Source organism: Eublepharis macularius, chromosome 7, assembly GCF_028583425.1.
Source record: "Eublepharis macularius isolate TG4126 chromosome 7, MPM_Emac_v1.0, whole genome shotgun sequence".
Taxonomy (NCBI): Eukaryota; Metazoa; Chordata; class Lepidosauria; order Squamata; family Eublepharidae; genus Eublepharis; species Eublepharis macularius.
The window spans coordinates 105,010,822-105,028,953 of NC_072796.1; the positions used below are offsets into that span (position 1 = coordinate 105,010,822).

General features: G+C 42.2%; 1 protein-coding gene across 1 annotated transcript in view; it reads right to left on the minus strand.

Annotated features, from left to right (window-relative positions):
• Nucleotides 1-2,603: 2,603 nt before the first annotated feature.
• CNGB3 (cyclic nucleotide gated channel subunit beta 3) overlaps nucleotides 2,604-18,132 on the minus strand; it is an 82,742-nt gene continuing 67,213 nt past the window's right edge. The window contains exons 15-19 of the mRNA XM_054985485.1: nucleotides 12,951-13,069; nucleotides 8,001-8,147; nucleotides 5,964-6,138; nucleotides 3,041-3,058; nucleotides 2,604-2,933 (exon numbers count right to left, since the gene is read on the minus strand). Coding sequence (XP_054841460.1) covers nucleotides 2,604-2,933; nucleotides 3,041-3,058; nucleotides 5,964-6,138; nucleotides 8,001-8,147; nucleotides 12,951-13,069 — 789 coding nt within the window. The remainder of the gene's footprint in view (nucleotides 2,934-3,040; nucleotides 3,059-5,963; nucleotides 6,139-8,000; nucleotides 8,148-12,950; nucleotides 13,070-18,132) is intronic.

Here is an 18,132-nt window from a genome sequence, read left to right on the forward strand (position 1 = left end):
GACAACCCTACTTTGGAGATTTTTCTTGGAACTGCTTATGCATTGTTAAGTACTTGAGCTAGAAACCTGCTTTCTAAAAACTGAACTCAAATTCTTAGTAAGCTGAATGGTGGATCAATAGCTACTAGGGATGCACACTGAAAGAAATTCCATTTCTGTTTCAAATCTGGTTTAAATAATAATAATAACAACATCCAATTTTAATAATAATAACAACATACGATTTTTCTGAACAAACTATGTATCGTTATTTATTTTTCCCAGGTGGGGCAATGGTTTTTTTCATTATCATGAGTTTAAGCCCTGTTCTTTGTAATGAGGGCTTCCAGGCTTTTGGAGGCAGGTGTTTTTGCACTTTTTGGCACCAAAATTGCACAGAGCACAGTCCTTCCTCTAAATCATCAATCCACTGAGTTCTTTCTCAGGGCCAAGCTACATGTGACAAATGACACTTGAACGGCAAGTGGATTGAGTGGAGGGCAAGTGAACAGGGTGGAATACACTTGCCGTTCAAGTGTCATTCGTCACTTGTAGCTTGGCCCTCAGTTACACTACACACACACACACACACACACACACCAGATCCTGAAGAAGGGTCAGCAGATGCACACTATGGCAGGAGAGTATGGGGTGGTGGTAGCAGCATTAAAAACAATCTTGATTTATGTTCACTTTTTTATTTTTCTATAATGCCAATATATCATTTGGAAACTTCCTGGGTTGATCTTGCTTTCAGCCTAACCTACCTCACAGCGTTGTTGTGAGGAAAAAATGAGAACAGTGGGTCAATGTAAGCTACTTTCGGTCATGATCGGGGGGGCAGGGGGGAGGCAGGGTATAAATGAATCATTGCCTTTGCATCTTGCTGTTGCCTGAGGTGCTGTAGCATACTGGTTGGATTGTGAATCAGTATTCTGCTGGTTCAAATCCCACTACCGCTTGTGCTCTGCAGGAGGCCTTGGGTAAACCACTTCCGTTAGCCCCAACTCTGCCTTTGTTCACCACTCTGAGTGGGGCACTAATCTTTCCAGATCAGTGATATATAAGTGCATTGTTGTTGTTTGTTGTGCCCTGTGCCCTTGTGCTTTGCAGTTTTGTTCCCACAATGAGTGATAAATCCTTGCTTTTGATGCTCATCATTCCACTGCAAAATTGAGTGCTCTTACATTATATCACCACCAATCTCCATCACCCAAATGCAGGCAGGTAGGCATGAGTGTTTGAATCCCTGCCCCACCCTGCCTAAACAGACTTGTATTTTTTCCCTGAAGTTTTCCTTTTGCTGTGCGTAGGCAGGATAGTTTTTGAAAGGGCAGGGTAGGTGAATGGTATGTGGGATGCTTGACTTAAGCTTAATGTGGATAATTTGTTTTTAGATAATGTTTTGGCAGATGCTGAATGGAGGAAGGAAGCAATCCTAAACAGGTCTGCTCAGATGCAAGTCCCATGTTATTCAGTAGAGCTTGCTTCCAAGGAATTGTCTTTAAAACGGCTGCCTATGATTTAAGCCTTCCAGCGCTCTTATCTAGTTTGGTTGATTGAACATAGCAATGCACCTCCCCTCCCAGAGACACTTTTCCTCTCAGTAACCAACCAGCCAAGTGCCCTGATGAGGGTAGGGGAGACAGACCAGTGCCCAAGAAGTGCCACAAAGCAAACCAAGATGCAACTCCCATTAACAGATCTACTCAGAGGTAAATCCCATGTTATTTAATAGTGCTTACTCCCAGGAAAATGTCTTTAGAATTTCAGCCTATGATTGAAGTCAATACATTCTCCTTTCCAAAGGTTTCCAAAGCTGATAGGCAGAGAGGGATCTCCCTTTGTGAGGACCTGATTGACAGGGAAACAGTGTATTTGCCTGGTAGGGGTCCCAGTCCACCAGTGAGAGTGGGGGATCCCTCCTCCCAGCCTCTGCCCACCACTGCCTCTTACCTGGCTGGCAGGGAGGGGAAGGTGTAGAGAATGGGCTGGCACCTCTGGAGCATGCTTTTGTGCTCTCCCAACCCTTTGTTGTCACACCAGGAATGACTCATTCCTGGCAAAATCAGCCAGTTTTAAGGAAACCATCCCTCACAGCGGAGCCTTTCCTTCGTTGTCATGCCAGGAATGACATCATTCTTGGCGTGACAATGAAGGCTCTGGAGCATGGTACACAGTGAGTACTCTCTCAAGTGACTCCACCCAAGACACTCGTCCCCCGGTTTGGACCCCAGGGAACCTGGCAACCCTATTGCCCAGGTAACAACAGAAAAATTAAGATGCACTCGTGCATTGCACACATTCTCCCTTCCTAACAGAGTTAATAATAATGTAAGGACTCTATCCCCTTATGACCTGATGGGTGAATGCTGTCAAGGAAAAAAAAGGTGGTGCCATGAGGCCCAGTGTCCACCTGCCTGCTGCTGCTGCTGCTGCTACTTTTTGGTGGGAGGATGTCATCATAATTTGGTTTCTCAGATTTGGTTCACCATTCCAGAAGCTGCTTAATGAAATGAAACATCATTTTCCAGATATATTTCTGACTTATTTGTTTTGTTTTGTTTTGCACACTTCTAATAGCTACAGCCCTAAGTATGAGCCCTAGCAAGAGGATGTGTTTTTTAATCTTGCTTCTTCTCCTTGAGTTCAACTCTCAGAATGTCTCCCTCTCCAGGTGTGGTTGAAGGAGTCATGGTAATGATCAGGGACTCATTAGTGATTCCTCTAAGCAAAACTGGCTTCGGCGGTGACGGGGGCTGTCCTTCTGTATCCGGCTCTGCTTTAGGCCCAAGTGCTTCTTGTGCTTCTTGTGCTGCATCTTCTTCTATCGGCTTGGTTTGGAGCAAAGCTTTCTCTTTTTCCTTTTTTTCTTCCTCTTCCCTTTCTTGTCTTTCTTTCTCTTCCCTTTCTTGTCTTTCTTTTTCTTCCATTTCTTTTCTTTCTTTTTCTTCCTGAAACAAAAACAATTAAATATTAAGATTTTCTTTTTCATTTGTTTTCTATTTCATTTTTCTTTTTATTTGTTTTTTATTTCCTCCTTTCTTTTTTCTCTCCTTGCTTGTTCTTCCTTTTCTTTCTGAAACATAAAAATTAAATATTATTCAGTAATGATGCACATGGGGGAAATCAAGGCATCAGAACTCTGACTACATTGTCCAGCATAGCCTGGCAACCAATTTGAGATGGGAACTTAAAGGTATGTGGAGGGTGACTGTCATCCCCAACATGATGACTAGGCTTGCCATTCCCCCACTGGGGGTGGGAGATCCCCCGCTCCCAACCTCTACCTCCCCGCCACCTCTCACCTGGTTGGCCGGGGGGGGGGGAGGTGCATGAACACATTGCTGTGGGTGAACCTCACTCCCATGTGCACCAGAGCACACCTGCCTGCACCCACATTGCACCAAGGGTGATGTCACTCACTTTGTGAGCACAAAAGGTAAGTCCCCCCCCCATGTGACTCCCTCCTCATCCCTTTGTTTGACCCTCCAGGGACCTGGCAACCCTAGCAATGGCACAACTTCTGGTGCCACTTTAAGTGATGTTATCATACTGGGGGTGACTCTAGCATTTATTCCAAACTCTACATTTTAACCATAGAGTCTGGGGTGAATGCTACAGTATCACCAGATGTGATAACATCAGTTCTGGGTCACATCAGAAGTTGCACCTTGCATTGGAGATTCTGATTGTGGCCCCCTTCACTGGCTAGTCTCCTCCTGCCACCCAGCTGAGTGTTGCAGGCAGTGTTGGCAAAGGGTAGGAGATCTCACACTATAAGCAGGAATATGGCAAGTCTAGACTGTAGTGAAAAGAATCAGATCAATATCAGTATTTCCAATCCTGTTTCGTTGTCTTTCATTGTCTTTCTCAGTGCAGTCACATAATCAACTCCCGAGGACGCCCACTTAAGAGCAAGAACCACCAGGATCGTTATGGAGTTGATTATGTGACTGCACTGAGAAAGACAATGAAAGACAACGAAACAGGATTGGAACCGGACGGCCTGTTCAGTCACACAACACTCTTGGGCTCTAAAGGCTGGCTGTACAACAGCTTGGATTTTTTGACTGGACTCATTGAACTGTTTCAAATGCTTTACAATTGGTTTGCCCAGAGCTATTTATGGACTTATACCAGAAGGGGTCTAGTGCAATACTGATCTGATTATTTATTGTATAGTATTTATCATATAATATTTATTGTATAATGTATATTTAAATGGTGAATAGTTGGTAATAAGCACTAGCCCTTTATGGGTATGGAATGACACAGACACCAACATTGTGGATGAAATGTGATATAGGTACTCTTTATTCCATAAACAGTTGTTGTTTATGCATGTGATATTTATAAGACATTGTTGAACAATTATTGATTATAGCAAACTTGCTTGTTAGTAAGCGATCACGATTTGTTTTTTGATAACCTATTGGGTCTGCAAGTAGCATGTATTCAGAAATGGCTGCTTTGTGATTAAGCTCACATAGCAGCCATTTTGTAGCGTTGTCCTTAAAATAAAATACTGCTCACAAATTTGGGGACTCCTGCTCTAATGTTTTTATGGAATTTGTTGTTGTTGTTGTTGTTGTTGTTGTTGGTGGTGGTGGTGGGGGAATCCTACTTGTGTATTGGCTAACAGTCCAAATGGTGAGATGTGGACTTACTGCAAGATGTGTTTTCATATGCCATTTAATTTCTTACCACTGTCCGATGTAACAGCAATTAGCATGAGAGCCCAGCTGACCAGACTCAAAGTCTGTCACCAGTTTCTGACAGTGGAAAACCAGATGCCCCTAGGAAGCTCACAAGCAGGGCAAGAAAGCAATAGCCCATCCCTGTTGACTGCCTGCCACCATTCAGAGGTATACTGCCTTTGCTTCCACATGGGTATCATGGATAATAGGTATAGGTCCTATATTTCATGAATGTGTTTTGTTCTTTTCTAAAAGCCATTTTATCGGCAGGCCATCTCTGTGAATGTGGTAAATTAATTACTTGTTATATGAAGAAGTATTTTCTTTTGACTGTTCTGAATCTACTGTTAAACTAGTTATGCACCAAACAGGCCCAGTCTGTATATATCTCTGGGAGATATCAGTGAAAAGGAGTGGAACCTGTTCACCAGGGTGAGCACTATTAAAAGTTGCCCTTGGGATTTGTTGTTGCTGCTGTTCTTGAGGTAGAGTATCTGCAACCACGGAGATAAATTAAAAGAAATCATACTTATTTCCTACAACAACATGACCTGTTAATTTCTGTTCTCATTTTCAACATTATTATCTTTTGTTCATTTCTCTGTACCTGTGAAATGACTAGGAGCGTCTGTGCCTGCTCAGACATTCCTTTGTGGGACTGAAATACTTAAAAATGTATAACATAAAATATATAACCATGGCACCCGTTATACTTTTTGGTATTCGCTGTTTTTATTATGTGGTTTTATATTTTTAACTGACTGTTGGTAGTCCCCTTAACAATCTAATGAGAATTGAAGAGTGACATTAAAAAAAATACATCATCCTAATAAATCTGTTATCCAAAATTCACATGTCCCCATACATGACACCTCCTATTAAACTGCCACATGGTATTGCAATGCTTTTTTACCTACTTACAGCAGTGAGGATTCTTACTGTTGGCTGGGCCCACCTTCAGTTGTTTGATGGCCTAATCAAGTCAGAATGACAAACCCAATGTGCTGCCTGAGCAGAGTGCCATGGCAAACACGGAGGGAGGTTTTGTAACTCAGGAAGGATTGGTGGTGGTGGGGAATCCCGCCCTCTCAGAAGGATTTAGAAAGAGCTGCAGCCCTTTGCCTCTATTTCCTAAGGCTCCTCAGACGCTCGTCTGTTCATGTCACATTTGGGATGTTGAAGTAATATTAGCGAGTAGCGCCTGAGGATGTTTCTTTTCCTGTCTTTGCATTAGCCACTTAACCTACTCCAAATGTTCTCTGCATTTCCTGAATTTGTGAGTACCTGGGCATCTTGCTCTCTCTTCATCTCGAGAAGCATAGCAAGGCCACTTCGTCCTTTCCTACCAAATACTGCTTTGAACATCTTAGGTGTTTCCAGTCTCTTTACGAGCAGGGCAAATCCTTTTGCAGGTTCAGGTGGTCCTCCCACAGGCTTGCCCTTCTGCCTCAAGAGCACTCTAGATCGCAAGAAGAAACAGGAAACACTAGCAACTAGAAACAGTATAAAATCTTCCAAAATACCCATTCCTTTTAAAAATAATTCTTTCTGTCTCTTTTAACTTTTCCGAGGCCTGTTTTCCAACCATACACAGCCCTTACTGTTACTTTTGTTGGAGATTCAGGCCTGAGATGCTTGCTATCCCTGGATACTACAAGTGACACCTGACACAGGTTGGACACTTGTCAGCTTCCCTCAAGTTTTGATGGGAAATGTAGGCAGCTTGGCGGAATGTTGGACAAGTGACAGTTGAAAAGTCCATTGGAGAGCAGTCAGAGAGCAAAGCTGCAAGACCAGGACATTTCCCATCAAAACTTGAGGGAAGCTGACAAGTGTCCAACCTGTCTCTGTCACTTGTAGCTTGGCCCTCAGCTTCTGTTTCTATAAGGAATGATCTCATGGTACCTTACTGCAGGGCTTTTTTTCTGGGAAAAGAGGTGGTGGAACTCAGTGGTGGAACTCAGGACCGCATAATGACATCACTTTGGGTCAGCTGGAACAAGGGGGTAGTTTTTTAAAGTTTAAATTGCCCTTGGCAAAAATGGTCACATGGCCGGTGGCCCCGTCCCCTGATCTCCAGACAGAAGGGAGTTTAGATTGCCCTTTGTGTCGCTGCACAGAGGGCAATCTAAACTCCCTTCTGTCTGGAGATCAGGGCGTGGGGCCACTGACCATGTGACCATTTTCAAGAGGTGCCGGAACTCCGTTCCACCGCCTTCCTGCTGGAAAAAAGCCCTGCCTTACTGTATACAGTAAATTCACTTTCTGTCCCAAGTCAGTAGGATTCAGTGTTCTAGGAGAGACAAGCATCTAGTCAGGCTTTCTCCTTTGAATTCAAACAGCAGCTATCCTATGTAATGTGGAATAGTCAATAGTTGTTCAAATTTAGAGGATATATAGCAATTCCTTACTGAAGGGTTGTTGCATAATAGGGATAGATAGACATGCTTGAATCCATGCTTGCGATGGAGATTGATATTAAATATTATGATTTGTATATGTTAACCCATCCAATAAAAAATCTTAAAAACAAAAAACAACAACAGACTATGTCTGGATCAGGCCCTGAAAATGACTTCCGGGCAACTATAGTTGCTTTGACCATTGAAGTACTGGAAATACATTGATAGGTATTATTTTTAGAATCCAATAGTGCTTCTTCTTTTGAAGAATGGAAGCTATCCAAGTATATTAACTCCTGAAGGATGAATATTAAGATGTTCTGATGTACAATTTTTTGACGGTTGGAAGAAGTCCTAAAGGATAATCTAGCCAAAGCTATGTAATTGTTTTATTTATTGGATTTTTCACCCAATTTAGGATCTCCAAGGCTGTGAACAATCAAAAACATTCAAACAAGCTTAAAAACACACACACTAACATAACCATTAAAAAAACAAATAAAACATGCACAAATGAGAAGAATGGTCAGTGAGAGTCAGTTGTGGAAATAGCAAACAAAACAGAAACATTTTTCACTTGCTGGCAGAAGACAACAATATAATTTACATCTCCCTTTATATATCAAATTTAAAGAGAATTAAAATGTCAGACCAATTATGAAATTACGCATCTATAATTTTGGAATTTGAGAAATACACGCTGTAATATAACTGTAACATAACATGTCATTTTATTTACTTATTTATATGTTTGAAACTATATTTTCTGGGATGTCAGAGCTGAGCTGAGCAGTTACTCCGACAATTTGTAGCCGTATTCAGCAATATGCATATAAATATAAGCAGCAAACTTTTTTTTCAGTACACACAAGAAAAGACACTGGCGCCAACTGTTCTACACAGAAGGTGGAATACTTACTTTCCCTTCTTCTTCAAGAGCCTTTCAGAGTCAGGGTAGTGCACCATTATTTCACTTAGATCCTTCTTGTCGAGGATAAAAAGGTTGGCAAATCCATGAGCCACCACGTTTGCAGTTCTTCGATTTCCTCCACCTGCTGCTAACAGGCTGAAACAAAACTGTTTCCCTTAGTTCAAAATTATGAGAGGTGCAGGTGAGCTTTTTTGTCACTAGGTATTCTATTAAGTTAACTTGGCAGAGTATCCCAAGTAGGGTCTTTAGTACCTTGAACCTATTACTTCCTATCCTGTTTTCTGTGGGCATGCTAAATGTGTGTTCTCCAAACTTTCTGACAATTTTAGACGTTTGAACATGCTACTATATATCTATCACCCCATATTCTTTTCTGTTCCCTGCATGACATCAGTATATTTTTGGAAGTGCAGAACCATTAGATAGCTGAAACCAGCAATGCAATCTACAAGGTAACGTAGGATTGTGTGTATCCAGATGAAGATATTGGTCACCAGTCAAAGTTTGTTTACTTACTTCACTGATACCTCACTTTTCTCCCCAATGGGGACCCAAAGCAGCTTACATTGTTCTCCTCTCCCCCATTTTATCCTCACAACAACCCTGCGAGGTAGGTTAGCTTGAGAGTGTATCACTGACCCAAGGTCACCCTTCCAACAAGCTTCCACAGGAGAGCAGGGATTTGAACCTGATCTCCCAGATCCTAGTCTGACACTCTGCTATACCATGTACATTCCCATTCCATTGCTTGTGTTTGGCTGGATCATGTCCTTGTCTTATGCCCTGCCCTTAAAAGCAGTTCAGAGTTGATAAAACTCCAGAAACTTGCAGAGAAGAACAGAAATCATTGGCTTCCTCATTGTCTGTTCATAGGAGACCATGTTATTCATAGTGTGCCAGCTGTGCTTAATTCAGCCTGTTCTTCAAGATAATAAACTTTCCTTATTAAAACCTTGGAATGAAATCCTGTAATCCTGTCTGCATGGCTTTTTTGTTTTGTTTTCAGATCTGAAATATAATGGTAATCTGTAGAGGAGAGGAGGATGGAACACTTATGCATATATCTATTTGTTAAGTTAAAGCCAGCTTTGGATAATGTCTTAAGTCATTGAGAGATTAATGAGGTATCAGGTAGAAGCACAGTATGTTTGTGATTGCACTAAAAAAATAACAGTTTTGTTAATTTAACCTAGGTAATCATGGCAGAATCAAAACCTTGACGTAAATGCAGACCATGGTTATTATTCACTATGAGAGCTTCAGTTTTAGATTACTGAAACGAATCTTTGCTGAAGATTATATGTTAATGGGAGTTTAAGAAAACTCACCTGGCCTATGGACTGCTGGGACGGTGCTATGCTGTTGGTGGTAATGGGTGCAGCAGAGAAAGGAACAGGCAGCACTTTGACCAACTGTTAGTCTGGTCAGATGCTATATCCCCTCACACACACTTGCTAGGGAAAGGGCCTGAGAGCAAGAGCTGCCGTACCTCCCTACTTCCAACAACATCCATCTTTGGTGTAGGAGCTACGTAAACGGGGACAAATCCAACATGAATAGGTCTGATTTCACAGGTGCTTCCCCATCTGGAAATCAATTGATGGTATAATACTGGACAGACAGGTATACCATGTGGGCAAGTATACCATGTGGATAAGACAGTAATACTCACATACACCCACACCACCCATGTGGTGAGGAACATAGCATCTGATTGCCTACTTGTGAAGAGGAAATGCTTGTGCAAGAATGCCATGTGCAAAATGGGTATATGAATATGTGCATGGGAATACATGAAAGAATGAAACAAGATGGACCAATCATGCAGAATCCAGGAACTGTTGCATCCTATCTTTGCAAAAAGGTGGCTTATGAAAGCCACAAATAAAGGCATGTACAGCTTCTATAACCAGATGGAATTTCTGTATACAGAAGACAGGGTGGCAATTTCTACTGATCTGACCCAATGCAGATCCCCTTGCCCCTGGAAGTCAACAGGCCCTCGGGAACAAAATTTCATGGGTACTTGTTGGGGTGCAGCAGGAGAAAGAGGTCGGCTCCACGGAGTCTGTGGTGGTAGGAGAGATGTCATTATATACACTAAACTCTATAGTGTTTTTTAAATTTAAAATATTTATACTTCTCTGCCCAGGTAATTCATACTGAATACCACTTTAAAAACAACAACAACATTGCAGGACCCAGGTGCTAGTACTGCATATGATAAACTGGAGCCCAGTTCTCTCACAGCTGCTGTTCTGTTATTGTAAATCTTCTGCTGGCACCTTTAATCTGCCTTTGGAAAACAGGTGAATAAACTCTGTGCCAGGCTTAAATTTATCCTCTGCTTGCAGCTCCCCTTGCAGCAATCCAAATATGCCAACGACATTCAACAAAAAGAAAACAGCTCCCGCCAGTCCACAGTGAGGCAGTTAACAAACATGTTATGTAAAGTTTCTGAAACACAAAGGGCACAGAACTATCAGAAATCTATCCTGGAAAAGCCCTATTGCAATGAACTGAAGCCCATGATGAGCCCATAGAAAGCTTCTGCAATTGGTCCTGTACTGAAATTCTTAAAAAAACAAAGACCCGCTAGCTGTGGAAAGTGTAGTCAAGTCACAGCTGACTTATGGCGACCCCTGCTGGGGTTTCCAGGGTGAAACACTATCAGAGGTGTTTTGCCATTGCCTGTCTCTGCAACCCTGGTCTTCTTTGAAGGACTCCTGTCCGATTACTAACCAAAGTTGCCCCTGCTTAGCTTCTGAGATCTGATGAGATCAGGCTTGCCTGGGCTATGCAGGACAGGATCAGACCTACAAATCATTTAATATAGCACCCTATTTCTCACAGTGACAAGCCAGATACCATAGAAACCCCATAAGCAGAGCATGAAGGCCATGATGTTAGCCTCAGTAACTAGTATTCAGTAGCATCCTGCTTATAAACTTGAAGTTCTTAGAGGGGGAAACCCACACATGACAATCCATGGCAATCTTGCTCCATAGACTCTCCACCCCTCTGTGCACTGATTGAACTCACATAGAAGGGGTGTGGGCATGAGTGTGCTGGCCCCTCTCCATGAGATCCTGGGTTCTCTGCATAGTGTGAATGTGCAAAGGAAGTGTCTGCTCTATACATATGCTCCCTCCCTGAGATCTGGGACAGTGCTTTCTGAATGTTGTGAACCACAGGGAGGGAGCGTACATGTGGACACTCCCTCTGCATGTATGTGCCATGCTCACGCCAGTGCATTCATGCTTGTTGTCCCTCTCTATCCGTACAGTCAATGGGAAGAGGGGTCATGTGTCCAAGGCTGCCGACTGGAATCCTGGGCATAGGATCTCACCCTATATTCCCCGGAAAATGCTGCAGTCAGCAGAAAAACAGCTGCTGGTGATCCCTGGCCCCAAGGAGATTTGCCTTGCCTTGACCAGGGCCAGGGCCTTTTTGGCCCTGGCACCCAACTGGTGGAACTCTCTGTCCTTAGAGATCCAAACCCAGCTGGACCTGTTGCTGTTCCACTGGACTTCTAAAACAGAGATCTTCTGCCAGGCTTATGGGGGCTGAGGTGTGCGATTTCTCCAATCAGTCTCCTGCTGGGGGGGGGCATGCACCCTCCCGATTTAGGCTGTCATCAGATTGATAGCCACCCTGCCTCACAGGCTCTGATATTTAGAGAATGGGGATGCATTGTGTGTGCTGTATTAATGTTTTTAACATAGTGTAATTGCTACCATTGTCTTTATTTTTATGCAAATTATTGTGTTGTGCTGTACTCTGAGCCTGCTTGCGGGGAGAACAGACTAGAAATCTAATAAAATCAATCAATCAATCAATCAATCAATCAATCAATCAATCAATCAATCAATCAATCAATCAATCAATCAATCAATCGGTCACCATCCCAGTGGCTTTTCCCTTAGTGGATATAAATTGGCATAAGAATGGTCCACATTAGTAAACTACGTACTCAAAACTTGATAACTGGCAGATGAATAAAAGAACTAATTCCACTGAAAAGTATTGCACTTTATGGCATTGGATGGTATAAAAGCTTTGCTGCATTGATTACTCTGGGGTAACACGTGCACACACAAACACACAATCATCATCTTCACCAGGGCTTTTTTTCAGCTGGAACGCGGTGGAACGGAGTTCCGGAACCTCTTGAAAATCTTTTTTTTTAAAAGATAGTTTTTAAAACACACACACACACACACCAGATATTTCCTTAGAAGCCGGATCTGCAGTAGCGCTGCTTCTGAGGCCAGATAGATTCTAAAATTCCTGGGTGAGGTATGATTCAAACATGATTGGTCGCTCGCTTACAGTAAACCTCAGCCAAGCAGCCAACAGAAGCCAAGTATCTGTCAGTGCCATCCCCCGTGCACTTACGTTCTGGGAGCATGGAGTTGCTGTCAAGATTTGTTTCCACCTGTGATGTTGTAGTTAGAGTGTCAGAATAGGATGGGGGCGACCCAGGTTCCAATCCCTATTCTGCCATGGAAACTTACTGGGTGACCTTGGGCCAGTCACTCTCAGCATAACCTACCTCACAGGGATGTTGTTGTGAGGATAAAATGGAGGAAAGGAGAATGATCCTGTAAGCCACTTTGGGTCTCCATTAGGGCAAAAAGTGAGATATAAATATCTAAGTAAAATATGTGGAGGTGCTATTTGTAGGAATGAAAGAGATCTTCCATTCAAGTCTGTGGAGATTACTGAATATGTGAATTAGCCTAAGGTAAGCCAAGCTACAGGACGGTTGTAGGGTTACTGAAGCAAAAATTGGATAGTACACTGTATACCAAGAAATTAATAATAATAATAATTTTAAAAAATACAACAACAATAATGAGTGGCAGTCTTACTTTATTTTTTATGTTAATATATAATCTATGAAAAAGCATTTTGTCCAAAACATCAGAAAGGTACCTGATCTCTCCAAATACGGCTCCTGCTCTCAAGGTGACCAGAACCTTGGTTCCATCAGGTCCCCCAAGAACTTGAACTTCACCTTGTTTTATAATGTACATTTCTCTACCAATTTCTCCCTAGACACAAATGCACACGGGAGAAAATATTGTAATTGCATAATGATAATTAATTACATCTGACTAGCTATTAAAAGTTTGCTTTAAAAAGAGCTCATTTTGCCACCTGCTGAACTTGCCTCTGATAGGTTTTGCCACTTTGCTAGTTTGGCATGACAAGTTTGCCTTTTGAATAGTTCAACAAGATTGCAATTATCAGAGGTCTTTCTCAATCCACTTTATCAGTGCAATCCTAAGCAGATGCATTGATTATCCTGTCTTCCTTGATACTGCTTGGCTTTACTGCATTACAGTAATGTTGTGAGGGTAAGTGGTTTCATTCCAGCTCTAACACTTTGGTCTCTTTGATGTGTTTCATTGCACTCTCACCAGGTTTTCTCAGAGACTGCTTTACTAGTTGCAATCTATATAGTATGGTGTGATGGACCATCCAGTTACTATTGGAGACTGGCCAAGGAGATGGGAAGAGCCCTGTGCTTATCATGAGGGGTGCATGCGTGCATGCGGGGGGGGAGGGAGAAAAACTTTGAAGCCAGGAGGAAGGCAGGGAGAGAGACAGATGGCATCAGTGAGAGAGAAAAACCCCCTAAGAATGCCTGTTTGTTCCTGGTGCATTCTGGTCCCTTCTGTCAGTGCCAGGGTTTAAGTTGCCAAATCTGATAACTCGGTAGGTCAAAGGGTGAAAAGGTTGGGGAAGCCTTGGATATGTTGGAGTATAGCAATGTCTTGTGTACAAAGAAGAGAAGAAGATCTTGCAGAGGGCAGCAAGCTCCAGTTAGACAGGACTGTAAGGGGAATACTTCTTTCTAATAGGGGATGTATCTTTGTTGACAGAATTCTACTGTCAGGGTAATCTCCTCCTATGAACTCTCTAAAACTCTCCCAGCTAAGAAGCCAGCAAGATTTATTTTCTTCTCTTTCCAATCTAGTTTGTTAGTTCTATTAATAAAGCTTTTGTTGCTTTTAATCAGTTCAGTGTCCTCCTGACCTCTGCATAGTATTCTACCCTGTATGGATACGGAATAGCCCCTACAGCTGGAAAAAGCATTGCCAGACTCTGTCCCAGAAACTCAGATTTTGCTGCTCTTTCTCAGGGCCTCAATCTGGCAGACTGACATCTCAGAACTGTCAGCTGGGCCACACATTCAACAAAGTTTCTTCTGGGCATGCCTGCTTGTGGTAACTATTGCACATGTACCTTGGAGATGAAACTGCAATAATCCGGCACTAAAAGCTCAGCTATGTTTATGTTTAGTATGCAATTAATGTCTATGTTATTTTTAAAATTTATGCATGTGGCAAATATAGGGCCAGGTCTTCCTATTAGTCCCCCCATCCCCCAGTGCTACTGTGTGGGGGGGTGGGGGAGGGGATAGAGGGGAAATCACTAACCCTCTTGGTTTACCACAGAATTTTGGGCAAATACTAGAGCATCACTCTAACACAGTGACTTCACTTCTGGTTTGTGCTGGAAATAGCTCTGCAGTGCTGGGGATGCTGGAACTGGTAAGTCCCCACCCCCCCACCCTGCAATCTTTCTGTTAGTTGCCAGTGAGCTGCCAAGCCTAGGTCGCTGCTACAAAGCCACGTTCTTTATGGCAAATTTCCTACTGATGTGAAAAAGTACTATTAGGTCCTAACGATTCTATCAGGCCTTCCCTTGACAGTAGCAGCCGAATCCCATTTGTCTCAGAGTTTAGCAGATGCTGCCACCAGGCATCCCTAGCTGGCATTGCTATGCTATCATGCTGCCACTTACCATGGGGTGAGTAGCTATGGAGGATCCACATACTCACTCACCCTACTAATCTGGAAACTATAGTTTCTGGCTTAACTTCCAGACATGACATCACTTCCAGAGCAAGGGCTAGCACTGAGATTCTGGAACTGTGTTTTGGGAAGTCTTGCCTCAAATTAAGCCCTGCTGTTTCCAGGGATGGCTGTTCTGCAACCTGGGCTCCATTAGTTATTAACAGAACGAACCACTTGCATATGTGTAGAATAATTCTACAGATTATTAGCTCCATTCTGAATTTTGGTTACATAAAACATTTATGCTGTTTGGAGGAGAGAAAGGAGAATGATCTTGCTGCAGCAAGTTTGCATCACCTAAATAACATCTGGGCTACATTAGTTCTGACAAACTATCTTCCTACAAGTATAAAAAGTGCGGCAAGAGAGGTGTGAGCTGAAGGACATGAGCTGAAGGGACTCTTGGCTCAAAGCTCCAGGATCACAGTCCAGGGCTCACATTAGGCAGCAGCATCCATCAGGACCAGCTCCGGATGAGTATGTCTTCTACATTTTGTTTTATTGTATTATTTGTTGCAATTGATTGTATTTGGTATTTCTTCTGTGATCTGCTTTGAGTCACAGCTGGGAGAGAAGTGGCCTACAAATGCCATAAAATAAATAACAAAAGTAAGTCACCAATAACAAAAGAGGAAGTGGGAGAAATCATTAGGGGAATGAAGTCTGGAAGAACCCCTGGGCCGGATTTAGTTCCACTGGAATTTTTCTCATCTAACCTCGATTGGTGGTGCGATATTCTAACACCCATTTTCACTATCATTAACCAGACAGGACAAATTCCTAATATATGGTGAAGAGCAATAATTGTCCCTATCTATAAGAAAGGGAATAAAAATGACCCGAGCAATTATCGGCCCATTAGTCTATTGTCGATCTTGGGAAAAATATATGCCTCCATTCTGTTACACCATCTACTTGATTGGATTCTCCTTGAGAATATTATTGGCCCTGAACAGGCAGGTTTTATAAAAGGGCGATCGACAATTGACCACTGTATACTATTACACCACCTGACTAAGAAATATATAGCTGCTGCAAAGGGACACCTATATGTGGCTTTTATAGATCTACAGACAGCCTTTGATTCAATACCAAGAAAGCGCTTATGGGAAAAATTAGGGAAGACATCGATGGACTGGAGACTTCTGTGGCTAATACAAAGGATTTATGAACCCTCGGCTGCCCAGGTCCATTGTAGTTCGAAAGGGCATTTGACAAATCTTTTTCCTCTGCAGAAAGGAGTGAGACAAGGGTGTTTGCTGGCCCCTATTCTGTTCAACCTCTATATTAACAATATGGCTTGCAAACTAAATGACAAACAGTTCCATCCCCCTGTACTATCAAATACTGCTATCCCAGTATTACTATATGCTGATGATACTGTGTTGTTATCTAGAACACCAGTGGGTCTACATTGACTTCTATCCTCCTTTGCAGAATATTGTTCCTCAGAGGGTTTGGTTATAAACTACAACAAATCCAAAGTGATGCCGTTCTCTAGAGCCTTACACCAGAAGAATTATCTTTGGCATGTAAATGGAAACCTTATTGAATTAGTTACTATGTTCAAATATCTTGGGATTTATTTTCACTCAAATATGTCCTGGACAGCTCACATTAGAAATGTTTGAACCATAGCGCTTATAACCATGAAGGCAATAATCCGGTTTTTCTATTCTAAAGGCAGACAATACATCCCAGCTGCCATTGTTGTCTTTAACAGTAAAGTAGGCTCACAATTTTTATACGGAGCACCTGTGTGGATCGAAGTCTGTGGAGAATTGATTGACTCCCTCCATCATTTTCTTCGGAAAATTACTGGTGCTCCTGTGTAGCTGTAGTATCATTGAGGGCAGAATTGGGATTTAGGTCCTTTGAAGCATGGGTATGGGTGGCAACGTTTAGGTTTTGGATTAAAACCCTGTTCTCCACGGAATCAAATGGCTATTTGCATCTGCTACAAACCAATTCTTACCAAAGCCCTTGGAGTAAGCTGATCGAAAACCGTGTCCAGGCCTTGGGTATTAACCCTCATAATCTGAAAGAACAAGGGCCTTCAGCAGCTCTTTCCTCGATCTTGGGTTGTCTGAGTAAACTGGATTACAGAAGTACTATGATAAGAGCACGTAGAGTATGCTCACCGATATACTTGGGTTTAACATTGCCACAATCTCTTCCAGCTTATTTTGATTTCTTGACAGTTCCACGTTATCGACGATTATTTATGTTAGCCAGACTGAGTGCCATTCCATCAGGAGAGTTGCTGGGATGCTTAAATAGGGTTCCCTACTCTGAGCGACTCTGCCAATGCGGCTCTGGCCAAATAGACACTCTTCAACACTGTCTATTTGAATGTAATATTCTAAATGCGGCAAGAGACAGATGGATTAAGCCCTATATCCAGGACCCAGGAAGTATAGAGGACAATTTGAGGCTCCTTTTAGCAAGGGTGGATTTTAATACCACTTTAGCAGTAGCCAAGTTCCTCTTCCAATCGGTTAAGGAAAAAACTTGTTAAATTTTTAATACTATACAGATTACATATTAAAAGACTTTTCCCTATTTTAACTCTAATTCTAGTGTGGCACTGCTCAGAGCTGAATAGGCTGTATGAGCAGTATCGTTAAAGTATTAAAGTATAACAAAAGTAAAATATTAGTAGACTACCTTCTGCAGCCCTACACAGAGTTCCTTCTCATTGATACAGTAAGCTGTCTCCATTGCTTCAATGGAAAGTATCTCCTCTCTCACCTTGCCTGGCTCGTTCTCCAAAACAAATGCAGAAACAGCAACCCAAACAAATGAAACATTGCACATTCAAAAGTAAATCAGCATTTTAATTATTTTTTTCCTAATGATCATTTGCATAATTTCAAAGAGAAAAATCAAGAATAATCAACCAACCAAAGCATCTGCTGTTTCTTGCATATTTACCAGCTCATTTGTGAGCTGATTAGCATCCAAATGAAGTCAATTATACCTATACAAACAGGATGGAAATGTCTGTGCTTATGATATATATACCCACATCACAGTAAGGTTGTATGCTATAAATGAAAAGGCAGCATAAAATTGGGGCATATCCCTTATTTATAGAACCATTACCATCTAGCAGGCAGTACGTCCTTGTTCCTAGTGGTTCTGGATTAAGGCTGAACCTTCAAACAAGGGGTTGTCTTGCTCAGAGGGAATGGTGGGACCTTTTTAATACTAGGGGACTCTTTAATGGCACTGTGGATGCTTTTGTTCCA